The sequence below is a fragment of the Nanorana parkeri genome, unplaced genomic scaffold (assembly GCF_000935625.1).
Source record: "Nanorana parkeri isolate BGI_ZX_2015 unplaced genomic scaffold, ASM93562v1 scaffold560, whole genome shotgun sequence".
NCBI lineage: Eukaryota > Metazoa > Chordata > Amphibia > Anura > Dicroglossidae > Nanorana > Nanorana parkeri.
The window spans coordinates 351,517-366,315 of NW_017306828.1; the positions used below are offsets into that span (position 1 = coordinate 351,517).

The 14,799-nt window shown below is 43.7% G+C and overlaps 1 protein-coding gene across 1 annotated transcript in view; it reads left to right on the forward strand.

The window, feature by feature from the left end:
* Positions 1-14,799, forward strand: part of MICAL3 (microtubule associated monooxygenase, calponin and LIM domain containing 3) — an 88,569-nt gene that overhangs the window by 51,474 nt on the left and 22,296 nt on the right. Inside the window, exons 27-33 of the mRNA XM_018562096.1 lie at positions 3,078-3,215; positions 4,573-4,644; positions 6,878-6,967; positions 7,623-7,766; positions 8,012-8,097; positions 8,294-10,037; positions 11,713-11,807. Of these exons, the coding sequence (XP_018417598.1) occupies positions 3,078-3,215; positions 4,573-4,644; positions 6,878-6,967; positions 7,623-7,766; positions 8,012-8,097; positions 8,294-10,037; positions 11,713-11,807 (2,369 nt within the window). The remainder of the gene's footprint in view (positions 1-3,077; positions 3,216-4,572; positions 4,645-6,877; positions 6,968-7,622; positions 7,767-8,011; positions 8,098-8,293; positions 10,038-11,712; positions 11,808-14,799) is intronic.

A 14,799-nucleotide genomic window follows, 5' to 3' on the forward strand; every position in this document is an offset into this window, starting at 1 on the left:
AAAATAAACAGATGACATTATATATACACTGTGTGTGTGTGTGTGTGTGTATATATGTATGTATATATAGATATATATCTATATATATATATTTTGTATGTCGCTACAACAGATAATGGTGCTATGCTAATGACTACATAACTACAGTAAGGACCTGTGTACCTGGGCGCTGTTTACATGCTTTTAACCTTGAGTTGAAACATGTTGAGCCTAGGCCTGGAGATTCCAGTTTAGCCCTAGGTACTGTAGGGATGACCATTCTGAGACTCCGTTTGACCTGCTTTGCATTATTTTGCATTGCATGCAGGATCAGATCAGGGAGCCCAGGCATTGTGCAATTGGACTGAGAGTTGGGCACTTTGGGAATATTTGGGCCTTTTAAATCACATATAAAGTTCAGAAATAGGGGTGGTGGCATGCTGGACTCAAAGTTTGGCCATAGTCCCAACTATATGGAATGATTTGAATAGTGTGGCCACTCTCTGATGCCTGTTAGAGCCCCCATGGGGTTCTTGGGAGAATGAATATGATAAATGATGGACCCTTTATTATGCAAAATAAAATTTGGTATCTGTACCAATCCCTACGGCTTTGCACTCCTTTCGCTCCATATACAGTATGTGAGGTTACAGTTTGCAAGAAGGCTTTGCCCCTTTCAGAAGCTAAAATTTAGGGACCATCATGCCTATGGCTCCAGTTTGAGCTCTACCGTCCCCCCATCTTTTCCCATTACTGTATGTTGCTCGTGTGGTAGTTGTGAATGGGATTTGGAAAAGCAAACTGTCTGTATTGCACCTTTTTTTTTAAATTTTGCAACAGATGAGTAGCCGAATATTTGCAGAACAATCCTCTGATGACAAGCTGCATAGTTTGAACAGATATCAGGCCGTCACATGATTGGCTGGTCTTGTATGAGGCAAGGTATTGGTCAATTTGCACCTTGTGGTCAGATAAGCCTTCTCTCCCTTCCTCTTAATACCCAGTAATAAGGCATGGTTTTGTTTTTGCTGTAAGCGCTGTACAATTTTGCTGAATACATTTTAATCCTACTAATCATGAGAACTTTATGGGGGCATTTCAAGATCAATTCTACTAATACTGAAAATAGTGCAGTTAGTAAATTCACTCCATCTACTTATAATGGCTGATTTGTTTAAGGTGGAACCCTGCCTAGCAGCTGTCAGAGTGCAGGCAGAATGGGGTCTGAGGTCATATCAGTGAGAGGGCTGGCAGCACCGATCAACATATGTCAGTAAAAGTTAATTTACTTACCAAACCCCAGATTTCCAGTCTCGGGTAGAATACAATTACTGATTAATATAACTGGCAGTGTTGCCCACAGTTCCAGCTGTTGTTCTTCTACTGCAGAATCTCTCGTAGCCCTTCCTCCCCAGCCTTATTGTCCCTGACCCACACCTTGTATGCACTCAATATGGATTCTAGGGTGGTCTGCAAGAATTGCAGCCTTCCTAAAAACGTCTACTCCTTTAGACTGACAGCCACCCATCCAAGCATTCTGATATTTGCATAGTCTCCCAAAAGTCAGCCCCCTGCCTGTATCCGGTCTGAGGACTCTTGAGCGACGTACTGAGGCACGGTGCTGTGATGGTTTCAGGAAGCTATGTACAGCACCCTGCTCTGCTGGCCCCTCCCACCAGACATGATCAGCCTGCTTTGTATAGAGAAGCAAAGGGACCCATTAATGGCGTATTATCCTCCATATTAATCTGGATGTTCCTTCTATGGTCTCCAGAAAGCCCCTTCCCATTTTTAAGGAGTCCCTCAAGCGTCTACATGGAAAGATTCCAGAACAAGCCAGCTTAGGGCCTGTACCAATGGGCTTTGGTCTTATGTCAATGGCCAAATACAGGGTGCATACCACTTGCATTTGAGATCACTTTGAGAAGCTTCTGAATCCATTCACAGTTCCTGGACATGTGGATCTGACTTGCAGGTGATCTAAGCTGCTTCTACTTTTGCATTCCTGTTGACCTGTATGGGAAGAAAAGCAGTTCTGATGCAAAACAAAGTTGACTCAGGCCCTTAAAGAGACCCTGTCGCAACATTTTGAAAAATACAGCAAATCAAGTAATTTAAATACTTGCTTTGTTTTTCCTTTCCATATTTTATATGTAATGTGCTCCTGAACGTGCAACAAAAATTTGACTATGCCAGGAGTCAGTTCCTTAGCACACTCCCCTCTATGCATGTCATAACTCTTCCCACTTCTGGAAGGATCTAGTTGTTCTCTGTGCTGGGCCAGCTCCTTCACCTCCCTACATAACCTTTCACGTAGCTGCAGGAGGAGGAGCAAAGGGAAATACTATAAGGTATCGTTCACACCTAGGCGTATTGCATATGCGCGTCTGTCGCGTGTTTTTTTACCGCGATTTGCGGTAAAAAGTCGTGAGACCGCCGCGCGTTTCCGAAGGCTACTTGGCTGTAGCCCAATGGAAACGCGCAACAAAACGGCCCAAAGTAGTACCTGTACCTTTTCAGTTGTGGGCCGTTTTGTAGCGCGTTCAGGTGTGAACGAGGGCTAAAGTGTCACTTGAGTGACCACTCTGAGTCTGCTGGGGCTGTTGACATGTCTAAGATGGCAGCACCCAGCAGCAGTCTTGAGGCTTTTACAGGTAAATAACATGCATAAAATATGGCAAAATACACATATAATCTCATGGAAAGCTTTTTGTTGAATAAATGGTCTGGTGACAGGGTCTCTTTAAGTGACCTGAGAAAATTTAGCTGCTTTAATAAAGAGAATTTTCAATTAAATTCAGCTACTTTGAATCTGCAAGTCCCATCATCTCTTGCCAGGTTGAACGGTGTCCTGGCGTGCTGAAATTTGTAGTTCTTCAGCAGCCTTTCAGAGATATTTTCGGGGTGGTTTTGTGCGGAAGGGCTGCTTATTTGCTAACCTGATTAACTTTACGCTGCACTCTCACCCCTTGATGTCATTTTAGCTCATGGTGTAGTTTTATCCTTCCTGCCTTTTATACAGCTATAACTGTCCTGTTTCTGCCCTGTCTCTGTTCTCCACCGTGTCTCTTTTTTTCCCTTCCTCTGCCTCCCTCCAGCCGGGAACATCAAATTGCAGCAGACCCTGTCCCCAGTGGACCCTATGGAGATCAAGGCCGATGTCCATTGGACTCACGTCCACAAGGTTAACAAAGAGCAGGAAGGGGAAGAAGTAGGCATGTCCTCTCAGTCCAAAGGTAACCCCCCACCTTCCTCCCCATTGGATAACCGGATTCAGAATCGGTGGACTTATTAACATTCTATTTTAGAACTTTCACAGTGTTACAATGTTAACCTTTAAAGGAGTGGCATTCTGGTCTTCAATGAAACAATAACAAAAGTTGCCCAGCTTCAACCGTACAATAGAAAAAATGGCGGTCAAGGTCTAGGTGAAAGTACCTGTACTGATGAACTTTCAATTTCTGTTCTAGTTTTAGCCTACATGACTGTATTTAAAGCAAAACTCCACCTCCTTCAAGGGTCACTAATCACTTTGTAAGAAACATTCATGACATGTTTTGCTCCCTTAAGTCTGAGCACGCTTCTGAAGTTTTCACTGTGTCAAATAAGGAATTTAAAGCTGAACTCCGGGCAAACCGCTAAATGCAGAAATGAATCGCATATATGGGAACTGTTTTACCTACTAAAGGTTTTTGCATTTCTGACCATCCAGTCCTAAATATTTTACACTGCACTGCCACACAGCGCAGCCCTGTCTGTCAGGGAAGGAGGCTTGATTTTTCTCTACTGCAGTTCAGTAACACAAGTCTTGTCCCTTCCCCAGTCTGTGAATGGACAGTGAGAAGAGAAGCAGCAGACTGAGGAGCTCATCTCTCTGTCATTCTGCTCACTCCTCGTATCAGCATGCTTCTTGGCGGTACATGAACTAGTTGGCTTTTTGTGCTGCTTCATACTATCCCATTCTGCTGTACAGGGACAACAACAGGCTGATTCACTCTGCCCCGACAAGCCATGTTTAAACTTTGTGTGTAATGTAGGGGATACTTCAGGAGCCTGTACAAACGTAAAGGAACCTGATCGGTCATTAGTGCGGTTTATAGATCTGTCACTTCTATTTTCAGCAGCAGGAAGAAGTTAGCAGGACATTCTGGTTTATATTTTATCCATCACCACTGGTCGGTTAGTTAAATAAGTTTTTAAAAGTTGGTCATTTGAACGGTTTAAAGTGTACCTGTCACATCTGCAGAATGGGTCTTGACTGAACTTATGCAAAGTAGTCCCATCAGCTGCCTGATAATCAGCGCCATAGGCGGTAATGCTGCAGTTTCCTAGGGTGCATACAAAATGGCCGATTCACAGTGTCTATACAAGAGGTACATATCACCGCTGTGCCTTATTAATAACTGAAAACATTCTTACAGGTTCTCACCTTTTAGTTTCCACCACAAATGTAATTGTTTATGCCACAAAATAAATAGTGCACGGCACCTCCAGCCAACCGCCAGGGCAGAGAAAGTCATCTTTGTGCTCTGATCCGATTTGCATCCTTTTTTTCCCCATTTTGATTGACTTTCGTTGTTCCTCTTGTCGTAGCGCTCAAGCTTCTGTCCCACCGTCATGACCCTGTTAGAACGTGGCTGGAGTCTGTGTCCGGAGGTAGATGGGGTCACCACGACCCCTCCAATGAGCTATGTGCTTGCAGCCCTAGACGACTTTGCGCTGTGCATGCACGCTATGCGCTGGCTGCCGCTTGTGTGGCGCACGCTCTGTCCTTACACACTTGTTGTTTTTCTGCTCATACAAAAGGAGGGCATGTTTCCGCAAAGTTATGGCTATACACCTGTGCTCTGAGAGAAGAGATATGACTTTTACACAGCAGCTGCACCTCAGATAGAGGGAGGTTTAAGTGTTAGGGTTCAGGTAGGGGGAGAGTTAGGTGTTGGGGTTAGGGTAGGAGGAGGAGGAGAGTTAGAGCAAGGGTGGGCAAATCACACCATGTCTCTGTCAGTCTTGCAATGGCTCATGGGAGTTCCCCAATAGCTGGAGGGCAAGCGTTGCCCACCCCTGAATTAGAGGGAGAGTTAAGTGTTAGTGTCAGAAAGGGTTAAGTTTTAGGGATCAGTAAGGGGGGGGGAGAGTTGAGCGTTAGGGTTCAGGTAGGAGAGTTAAGTGTCAGGGATCAGGTAGATGGACAATTATGTGTTGAGATATAGACAGGGGAGAAAGTTAAGAGTTATAGGGTCAAAGTGGGGAGCTTAAGTGTTAATTTCAGGTATTGGGAGAGTGAAGTCTTAGGGTTCAGTTAGGGGAAAGTTAAGTGTTGGGGTTTAGGTAGAGTGATAGTCAACTGATAGGGTTCAGGTATGGGAGAGTTAAGTGTTACGGTCAGATTATCAGGGATAGGTTAGAGGTCAACAGTTTTGCTCCGTGTGCTTTTTCTGAAAGCCTAAAATGAGGATTAGGCCTCGTTCAGATTTGATTTTCTACTACAAAACCATTGATTGCAATGGTCTAGTTTGCAAGTGACACCGCCTGCCAAACATGGCATGCTGTTTATAATTGCCGCAGCGCAAACCATCACAGCTACCGCGGCATGTGTCCAAGCATGAGCATCCACTATAATAAATTGTAGGGGGGGTGGGGGCAGTGAAAACCCAGATCAACCACTTGTTTTATCTGCCCTTCGGCCACCGGTGTGAACGAGGCCTTACAGCACCAAGCTCTTGGTAGTAAAAACAAATATACCATTCTCCCACTCTGGGTAGAGTTGACTTAGTAACCCAGTACTTCCTTGTAGAAGAAGTCTCTCTCAAACCGATGCAGTGTATAAGGTTTGATGCTGCTTGCTTTCTTTGGAAGATTTGGGATGTTGCTGTTCATGTACAGTACTGTATGAAAAGTGGAACGTCTTAATACTAGTCACTGTTCCTTATACAGCCGCGGATGGTAAAAGCTAAAATATCTGCAAAAGCTTTCAACTAACTTCATACTCTGTTGCTTTTATGTTATGTTAAACTTGTGGCCTTCCTTCCTGAAGGGATTAACCAATAAAGATTATGAATAGTTGTACCTCTTCTCTGCCAGTAGGGGGCGCTGCACACTTAGTCCAAGACAGCACTTTAATTACAGCACCATAACAGAGCAACACCGTGATGCAGGAGTTAGTGCAACATTGAGTACGATTGTTGTAACAGGCTAGTAATGTGTTCTGTGGATCCCAGCCTGTTACATGGCGCAAGTTTGTTGTGAGTCACAAGGTGAGAGGCTGCAGCAGGGACTGATCTGTCTCAGGAACTGCACAGGCACCAGGATTTAAATGATTGCATCATCTCAGCCAGCATCTCAGTTCATGAAATAGATGGTGACATGGAATTATGGCTGAACAAAGATGTCTCCTTCCTTCTGGAGAGAAAAGCAAATGAAGGCATTGTCAGGAGGAGGTGGCCAACACAGTAATGTTCAGGAAATTTTAACAAACGTTTTCATGTTCAAGGCAACCTTATCAATAAGTTTCTCTCAAATTGGGATGCAGTGTAAATGGTTGGTTGTAGGTTGCCTTGATCTGTGTGGCCAATTTTCTAAAATACGATTATACAGTCGATTTTAGATGCAAGCATGTTTAGCAGAGTTCTCCTTAAATGCAGGAAGAGTAATGTTAGCGCCCCCTGATGGCAGAGAGGTGGTTGCTCACATGCTGACCAATGCTTTCTAGCACAATCTATGTCTGGTAGATAACTAACACTGAATATGGCGGGCTGCATCCGGCTGGGTGTGAGTTCTGTACTGTGACACCCACAGTGTTTTCCCATCCTCTATGTCTTTGTCATTTCACATTTTCTCTGCTCTCTCTTCCTGGGTTCTCTCTCCCCCCGTCTCCCTCCCTCAGCACCATGCGAAGATGACGCGGAGGCCGATGTTCTTGGGTCAGGTCTTGCCGAGGCTGAAGCGGGAGGTGACGGGGACACTTCTGCTGATCTTGGTGATCTTGGTGACGGTACGTTGGCCTCTATGCTTGGTGATTGGGCAGAAGATGATGCAGAAAGAAACAATTAGTAGAATTAAAGAACACACTTGTTCTCTGCGTATTGAGCTTTTATTGTAGAATTTGTACATATGCATGTGGTGTCAGGTCTCTCTGGCTGATTTTGCTTGCCAAATTTGTTTTTTTAAAAAGTCCAATTCCACTTCACTGTATCCATCCAGGCAACAAGTAACACCAGTGAGAGTTCCTCACATGTAGGGTGGGTGGCTCCACTGAATCTTTCCATTGTAACTTCCTTGCTTTTATGACACTTTTATACACAAGACATTTTTTTGTATTTGAGAGATACCAAGGTGTCGACAGAGGGAAAACCTGTCCTTGGTAAACAAAAGGGAATCCCTAATCATAGGATTGCTGACCAACAGCATGGCGTGGACTGGGTTCCTTACAGCAATGCCTGGAGAAAATAAAACACTTGAGTGGTAGGCCATGTTTCGGCCATACAAAATGCACTCCTGGCTGTTATAGGGGTTTAGCCTGGCAGTGCAGACACTGACCCACTCATTGGTCTTCAAACATTCCACAAACGTTTTTTAGTACAGGTACCTCATAAAAAGGAGTTCTAAGAATGCCTAACCAAATTTCTTGTTTCATGGATCAGATGATGACATCCCATCAGATGCAGAAGCAGAGGAACGTCTGCAGCAAGCGGAGAGATTGAAACTTAAGTTGGATGAGGATCTGGAGTTGGAAGTGGTGGCACTGGCTCAGCAGGGTAGAGCTTCTCTTAATCTTATTCTTGAGTGTGGTGTTTATAAAAAAAAAAAAAAAGAAATCTACCATTCACTTGAAAATTAGAAGGCCTTTTCATAAAAGGTGGTTAATACTTTCTCCATCTTTCATTGAGGGACACAGCACTGTAGATTGATAACCATTCGGTGCAGTGCTTTCTACAAGAGGACTGGACACTAAGTAAAGGAAAAGAGGCCAGCGTGACATACTTCAGACGGGAGAATTGTTTTAATAAATGTGCATTTTTTGTTACAGAAGCTGAAAGACCTCCCAGTCCAGTTGCAGTGACCCCACAGGCAGCAGTATTGTCTCCAATCAGGAGCCCTAAAGAAGATGCTGGGAAGGTGAGTGAGAGGACTTTATTTGGAAATGTTTGGTCATTCATTAAAGAAATGTTTTGTGCACACATCTTTGTCTTTTTTTTGTTTTTTTGTTAATGCTTTCCTCACAATTTAAGTTTTGTTTTCTTCCGTAACACAATTTGGATGTTAATTGATAAAGGGATGACATTTTCTAACTAACATTTTATTGTGCCCTTAGGCCTCATTGAGGTCTCCTCTGCAGGACCTGACCTCTCCAGAAGTCCGTTTCTTCCCTGAACCATTCTTGCCACAGACGGGAAAAAAAGTGATGTATCCTTCAGAACAGAAACCTCAGACCTCTCTCTCACCTGTGTGTTCCCAACCAGTTGCAATGCAAGAACCCGTTATCCCTACTTCTCCCATGAAATCTCCTTCACTGCAATCCCTTGGGCGTCCCTTAAGGACCCCAACCTTGCCCATCTGCTCCCAGCCTCTTCCTTCCACAGAGCCAGCCGTTCCCACCTCAACCACGTCCCCCGTATGCCTGCAGCCCTCCCCAGTTATTACTTCCACTCCTCTGGCCAAACTGCCTTATTCTGGGGATGAACTGACCAGCCCCAATGCAGAGGAGGCAATGAAACGCATTGATTTAATAGAAGAGTTCTGGATGAAGAGCGCTGAGATTCGTCGTAGCCTTGGGTTAGCACCTGTTGACCGGAGTCAAACCCCTGAAATGAGCTTTCCAGCCATTGACACCTCTGCTGCACGGACACAACTATCTAAGTCCACCCCCAAAGAGCTGAAATCTCCATCCCCAAAACCTCAAAAGGTACACAAGAAGATGAATCCAAACAGATTGGACTTTGAGCTTCTCTCACCGCTTACTCCCATATCACCATCTGAGAAGGAGCTTAAGAGCTCGGAAGGGGAGAAAAAGGACCTTTCAACCAGCTCTGGTCTAGGTTTGAATGGTAGCCATTCTAATACCCGGACAGTGGCCAGTGAGAGCTTTAATACATCAGATTCTGCTATGCTTACTCCACCTTCCAGCCCTCCTCCTCCTCCACCCCAAGGAGAAGAGCCTGCTACACTTCGCCGTAGTCTGGCTTCCTGGCAGAATGGACCAGAAGCTGCCCAAACACCCCTTGAAGCACAAGTTAAACGTCCCGAGGTCTCCAAGCCCACTCAAAGGTTGGAAGAAGCTCGAAAGTCCTTTGTAGAGAGTGTGGATGAAATTCCTTTTGCAGATGATGTAGAAGACACATATGATGAAAGGACTGAGAACTCTAGCCTCCAAGAAAGGTTCTATACTCCACCAACCAGCCAGAGAAAGCCCCCAAACCTGGCACTTACAAAGGAGAATGGAGAATTGCCAACTTCCTTAGAAAGAGGGCACCATAGAAAGAAAGGCCTTCCGCAAGTGACTCCAGAAGTTAAAGAACTGGCTGAGGAGCGGATGAGAGCACGAGAAAAGTCTGTAAAAAATCAGGCTTTAAGGGACGCTATGGCACAACAACTAATGAAAATGAAGCATATGGAAACTGTTCCATCTACAAGGACATCCAGAGCCCTTGGCTCATCTTCCACCAAACTCGCCACAGATCTTCCAACAGAGTCCAGCCGAGCAGGGACTCATCCTGAGGCATCCACCCTGAGACTAGAAAACTCTGCGGAAGTTTTTTTGTCTCCACCTGTTGGCTCCATCACATCTTCAGAGGGCTCTGGTGGCAAACCCAAAAAGAGGCCTTCACTGTTTTCCCCAAGAAAGAAGGAGAAAAAACCAAAGGGGGAGGCAAATCGTTTGTCTGATAAACCAGACGAAGTTACCAAACCCAAATCACTGTGGAAATCAGTGTTCTCCGGGTACAAGAAAGAGAAGAAGAAGAAAACTGCTGATGATAAGTCTACACCAAGCACACCATCCAGCAGCACCACCGTGGACTCAGGGAAGGTCAAAGTGCCCAGTGTGCTTCGTGGAGCAGGTACAGATAGCAGGGCTACAATTTTTGCTGTTTAAAAAATCGTTTTGGACAACAAAGTGGACAACTTAGATTCACTGCTGCTGTTAATTGTTTGGGTTTTATTATTTTCAGACTCATTTAAAGGAGAGTTCTTTCCATTTGAAAACTTGAATGAGTTTTCCTACCGTTTTACTATAGTTCTTAAATTCCCAGGTGTTTTGTGGGTCCTTTTACCAACTGCATACACTATATGACCGAACGCTTGTGCCCCAAATGATGGTGTTCAGGTGTTTCCAGTGAAAGGTACTGGTAATGCTACAGCATACAAAGGCATTGTGAATAATTGTCCAACCTTGTAACAGTTTGGTGAAGGCCTTTTTCTGTTCCAGCATGACCATGCCCCTGTGCACAAAGCCAGAAAATCCCATCACTGCTATAGTTTCCTGTTTTATAGCATCTGATCCCAATTTCAGCCCTGGTTTCTTTTCTTAATCCTCTTGCTTCTATAAACATTCAAGCTTCTGTACGTACACTGTATGGCAACATGTTTGTGCAGACCTGACCATCACACAACCATCTATGAGCTTGTTAGACATCCCATAACTTGTTAAAGATGTCACCAGCACACCATATTGAAGTGAAGAACACATCTTTTTGGTGATGCTTCATGTCACAACAAATAACTACGGTACGTTTCGGGGCCACACAGGGTCCCCTTCATCATGCTTGAAATGAAGGGGGCCCTGTGTGGCCCTAAAACGTTATTTGTTTTGACATGACGCATCAATAAACAGACCTGTTCTTCAGTACGGTGTGCTGGTGACATCTTTAACAAGTTTCAGTATTGGTGGCGCCATCCGCGGTCACTTCAAGCACCCACGCTGACGGGGATACCCGGTAAGGAGTGCAGCAGGGTTCTGGAATACATGTTAGACATCCCATTCCAAAACATTGGACATCAAACCATGAACTTTGCCATCAATGTTCAATTTTATCCCTAAGGTGATTAGTAAGCTTGAGCTCAAGGCTGGAGTAGGCCTCTTAAGATCCTCCACATCAAACTGGTCAAGCCATGTCTTTATGGAGCTGGCTGTGTGCGCACGGGAACCGTCATCCTGAAAAAGAAAAGGGCCTTCCCCAAACTGTTGTCACAAGGTTGGAAGAGCACAATTGTCTAAATGTCTGTGTATTTTGTAGCAATAACAATACCCGTCACTGGAAACCCTGAACGTAATCATTTGTAGGGCAATTCACTATACTTTTGGCCACATAGTGTATTAGGACAATGAAGGGAATTTATCAAAACTGGAGCAGACAAAATCAGCTTCTCTCTTCAGTTTGTTCAGTTAAGATTTCAACATGAAAGAGAGAAGCTGATTGGTTGACATGGGCAACTGTACCAGATTTTGTCTGCTCCAGTTTTGATCAATTCCACCCACTGTCCCAATGACCACAGAAATAAATAACATTCCACTTGGGTCAGTATTGTGTCACTGGTGTACGTTCAGCCGCACTTCTCTTAGAGAATAATTATCTCTATGGTATGGGTTACTATATAGTAACCCAAATTGTAGCTTTACCCAACAAGTCAGTGACCTTAGTGGGCGAGGCTACACATTCGCATTGGGCAAACATGCCACTTAACCCTTATTCACCCCTCAAATTGATGGTTTTGTCCTGTATCCTTTACTTTCAGAATTGCCTCTTCGGCGGCACCTTAGCTTCTCCGAAGACTCAGACCTGTCGAGTGATGATGTCTTAGAGAAGTCCTCACAGAAATCAAAGCGAGAGGTAAGCGTCAGTGTTGCGAAAGCGTAGATGGCTTATGCTATGGCAGCACTAAGAGAGGGTCTGCGTTCATACACGTTATCTTCTGTAACGGAACATGTTTGCACAAGCTGCCATAAGTGCACCTGTCACTTGTATGCAGTCCAGTCAAGCATTCTATACCCAAGTTGAATATGGGGACATCTCTAGTTCCTTTCTAGTGTTCTCTGGATATGAATGCATTGTACAGAATGCCTGTTTATGCATGACATACACTTGATTTGTCTTTAACCAGTTGACATCCGCGGTGTTAAACCCCAATGATAGAAAAATTCCCAGACAATGCCGGTGTGTGCACTAACCCAAAATATAAGAAGAATTCTAGTCAAAGATACAACTTTCCCTTTGTCAGTCTCTCTCACTTCCTTTTGCTCTATTACTCTTCTTTTTTTCTTCCTTCCTTTCTTCCTTCTTTCTTCCCTTTTTTGCTTCATTCCTTTTTTCCTTCTTTCCTTTCTTTCTCTCTTCCTTTCTTTCCTTCCTTCCCTTCCATATTTCCTTATATTCTTTCCTTTTTTTTTCCTTCCTTCCTTTCTCTCTTCCTTTCCTTCCTTTCTCTCTTTCTTGCCTTCCTTTCTCTCTTCCTTGCCTTCCTTTCTCTCTTCCTTGCCTTCCTTTCTCTCTTCCTTGCCTTCCTTTCTCTCTTCCTTGCCTTCCTTTCTCTCTTCCTTGCCTTACTTCCTTCCCTTACTTCCTTCTTTAAGTTCACAGAATGGTGGTCTCACATTTCAGAATAAAGCTTCTGTATAGTAAGTGAGACACTGATGGAAGCTCAGCCTGACCAAACAGAAAAAGAAAGATTTAGCAGCTGGGCATTACCTATTATACGTTCTTGTACGCGGATGTTCTGTATACTTTGACTGCAATTCTAATGTGAATATTAAACAATATTCTCTATGGAGTTCAGCAGACGGGAGTATTACACAGGTCCTGTTGCTGATTTAAAAAAAAAAAAATTGTATGTGATTGTACGTATCAATGTCTTCCCCGTTACTAATGATGACCCCGGGGTTTGTCAGCAGCCTTTTAAAGGGCAACTCCACTTTTGTGGGGAAAAAATTGATTTAACATATAAAATTACTACTGAAGCTTTTTTTGTACATGGATGTTAATGAAAAAAATACATAATTAGCAATCTACAGTTTTCTAAAACGGATACACAATTCACACACTGTTTCTTATCTGTTGGTGTACCTGTCTTCCTGGAAATGTCATTGGCTGTTACAACACTGACACTGGTCATGTGACTGTAGCAGGAAGGCTTCCCCCTTCCCTCATGACAGAAGCAAGGGTAACTCGTGTGCCAGTACAGAAGGCAGAATTGGAAGGTGGAATTCTGAAATATCTGACATTTCCTTGTATATAGCTGAGTAGGGAATGACAGGTTTTTTTTTCCCCATCTAAAGTGGAGTGACACTTTAAGCTCCATTCATTGCTGCGATAATATATCAAAAACACTTGTTGGTTTATTTTAATTTCATCGTCTTAGCTTTTTGTCTTCATTTTGTATATTGCAAGCCTGACATATGTGCAGGGAATGTTTTCTTTGTAACAATGACATCAAAGTTGTAACATTTACGGTTATCTGGATATAAGGCCTTCCTTTACTTGATTGCTACAAGTTACAGTTCTCCAGTAATGAGTCAACTCTGAGCAGACTCTTTTGTGGTCTCGTCCTGGAACAATAAAGCTTTGTGAAGGTTGATGTCTATAGTGTGTGGCCGTATGTTTGAGAGTGATAACCGTCCGGAATATTTTGCTGTCCGGTAAGCTGTGTAAAAACATCTCGGCCCATTTCTCAGGCATTGTGTGTTGCGTGTTCTCAGGGTTGGCAGCTGTTGGTTTGGTTTTTACATTTTGTATATCAAAGTTTTTAATTAAATTTAAATAATTTTAAATAAAATGTATGTATAGCCAAATCTTTTTCTTCTTAGTTTTGGGTAAAGTGGTGAAGGTCCATGTTTATTTTTTGCTGTCTGTGTACCATTTGGGGAGATTCCTCTTTTTTTTTTTGTGTACAGGTGATGCAACAGGAAGTGAGAGTAAATCACTGGATTTCAGTTCCTTCAATCAGGGAACCTCAGGATGACACATGGGTGTTACCTAGGGTGGTCCGCATGTAAAATACAGACTGCCTAGGAACACCTATTCCTTGCCAATCAAAGCATTTTGATATTTGTATAACTCCCAAGAGCCAGCCCACTGCTTGAAGCGGGGTTGAGGGCTTTTGAGAGGCAGGGTGTTGTGGTGTTTTCCGGAAGCTATGCAACCTGCTGGCCTCTCCCCCCAGCCAAAATCCGCTTGCGTTGCATATTGAAGCACAGAGTCTACAATAGGGTATGTAATGAAAACAGAAAGGTTTCATTTACATTTTATTAGCATTTTGATGAGGGCGGTGAGAGAAATCAAGGCAGGGAGATTAAAATACAGTTTTAATCTACCCGGGGGGGGACACAGACAGCAATAAAATCTTGACAGGGCTCTAACTCCTCCCTATTTTGAACTAGGGAAAAAGCATTTTGGCTATACACTCAATGTAAGCAGTAAGCTTTGACTTCATACTTAGTTCTCACAGATGAGGGAATGCGGCTCCATTTACTGACAGTTGGCAGCCCTGATTGCGCCATCCTCTTGTGTTGACAAAGTGTTATCTTGGGGGTTTTAGAAGAGCAGCATGCAAGGGGGTGACCCTTCTGATTCCTGCAACGGGTGTCATGGCTTTTTCTGTCTCCGCAATATCACGGCACAAGATCACCACGTCTTGTGCCACTAGTACATTTTTGACCTGCCAGACTTGCTGTACTGCTCTCCCATAATCCCCTGCAAACATCCTCCATACCAAGAGTTTTATTGTTTTTATGAAATTGTTTTTAACATTTACTGATTGTGTTATTGATTAATCTCATTTCATTTGCTTTAACTGAAATATTTTGCTTCATTTTCCCCTCCCCCCCCC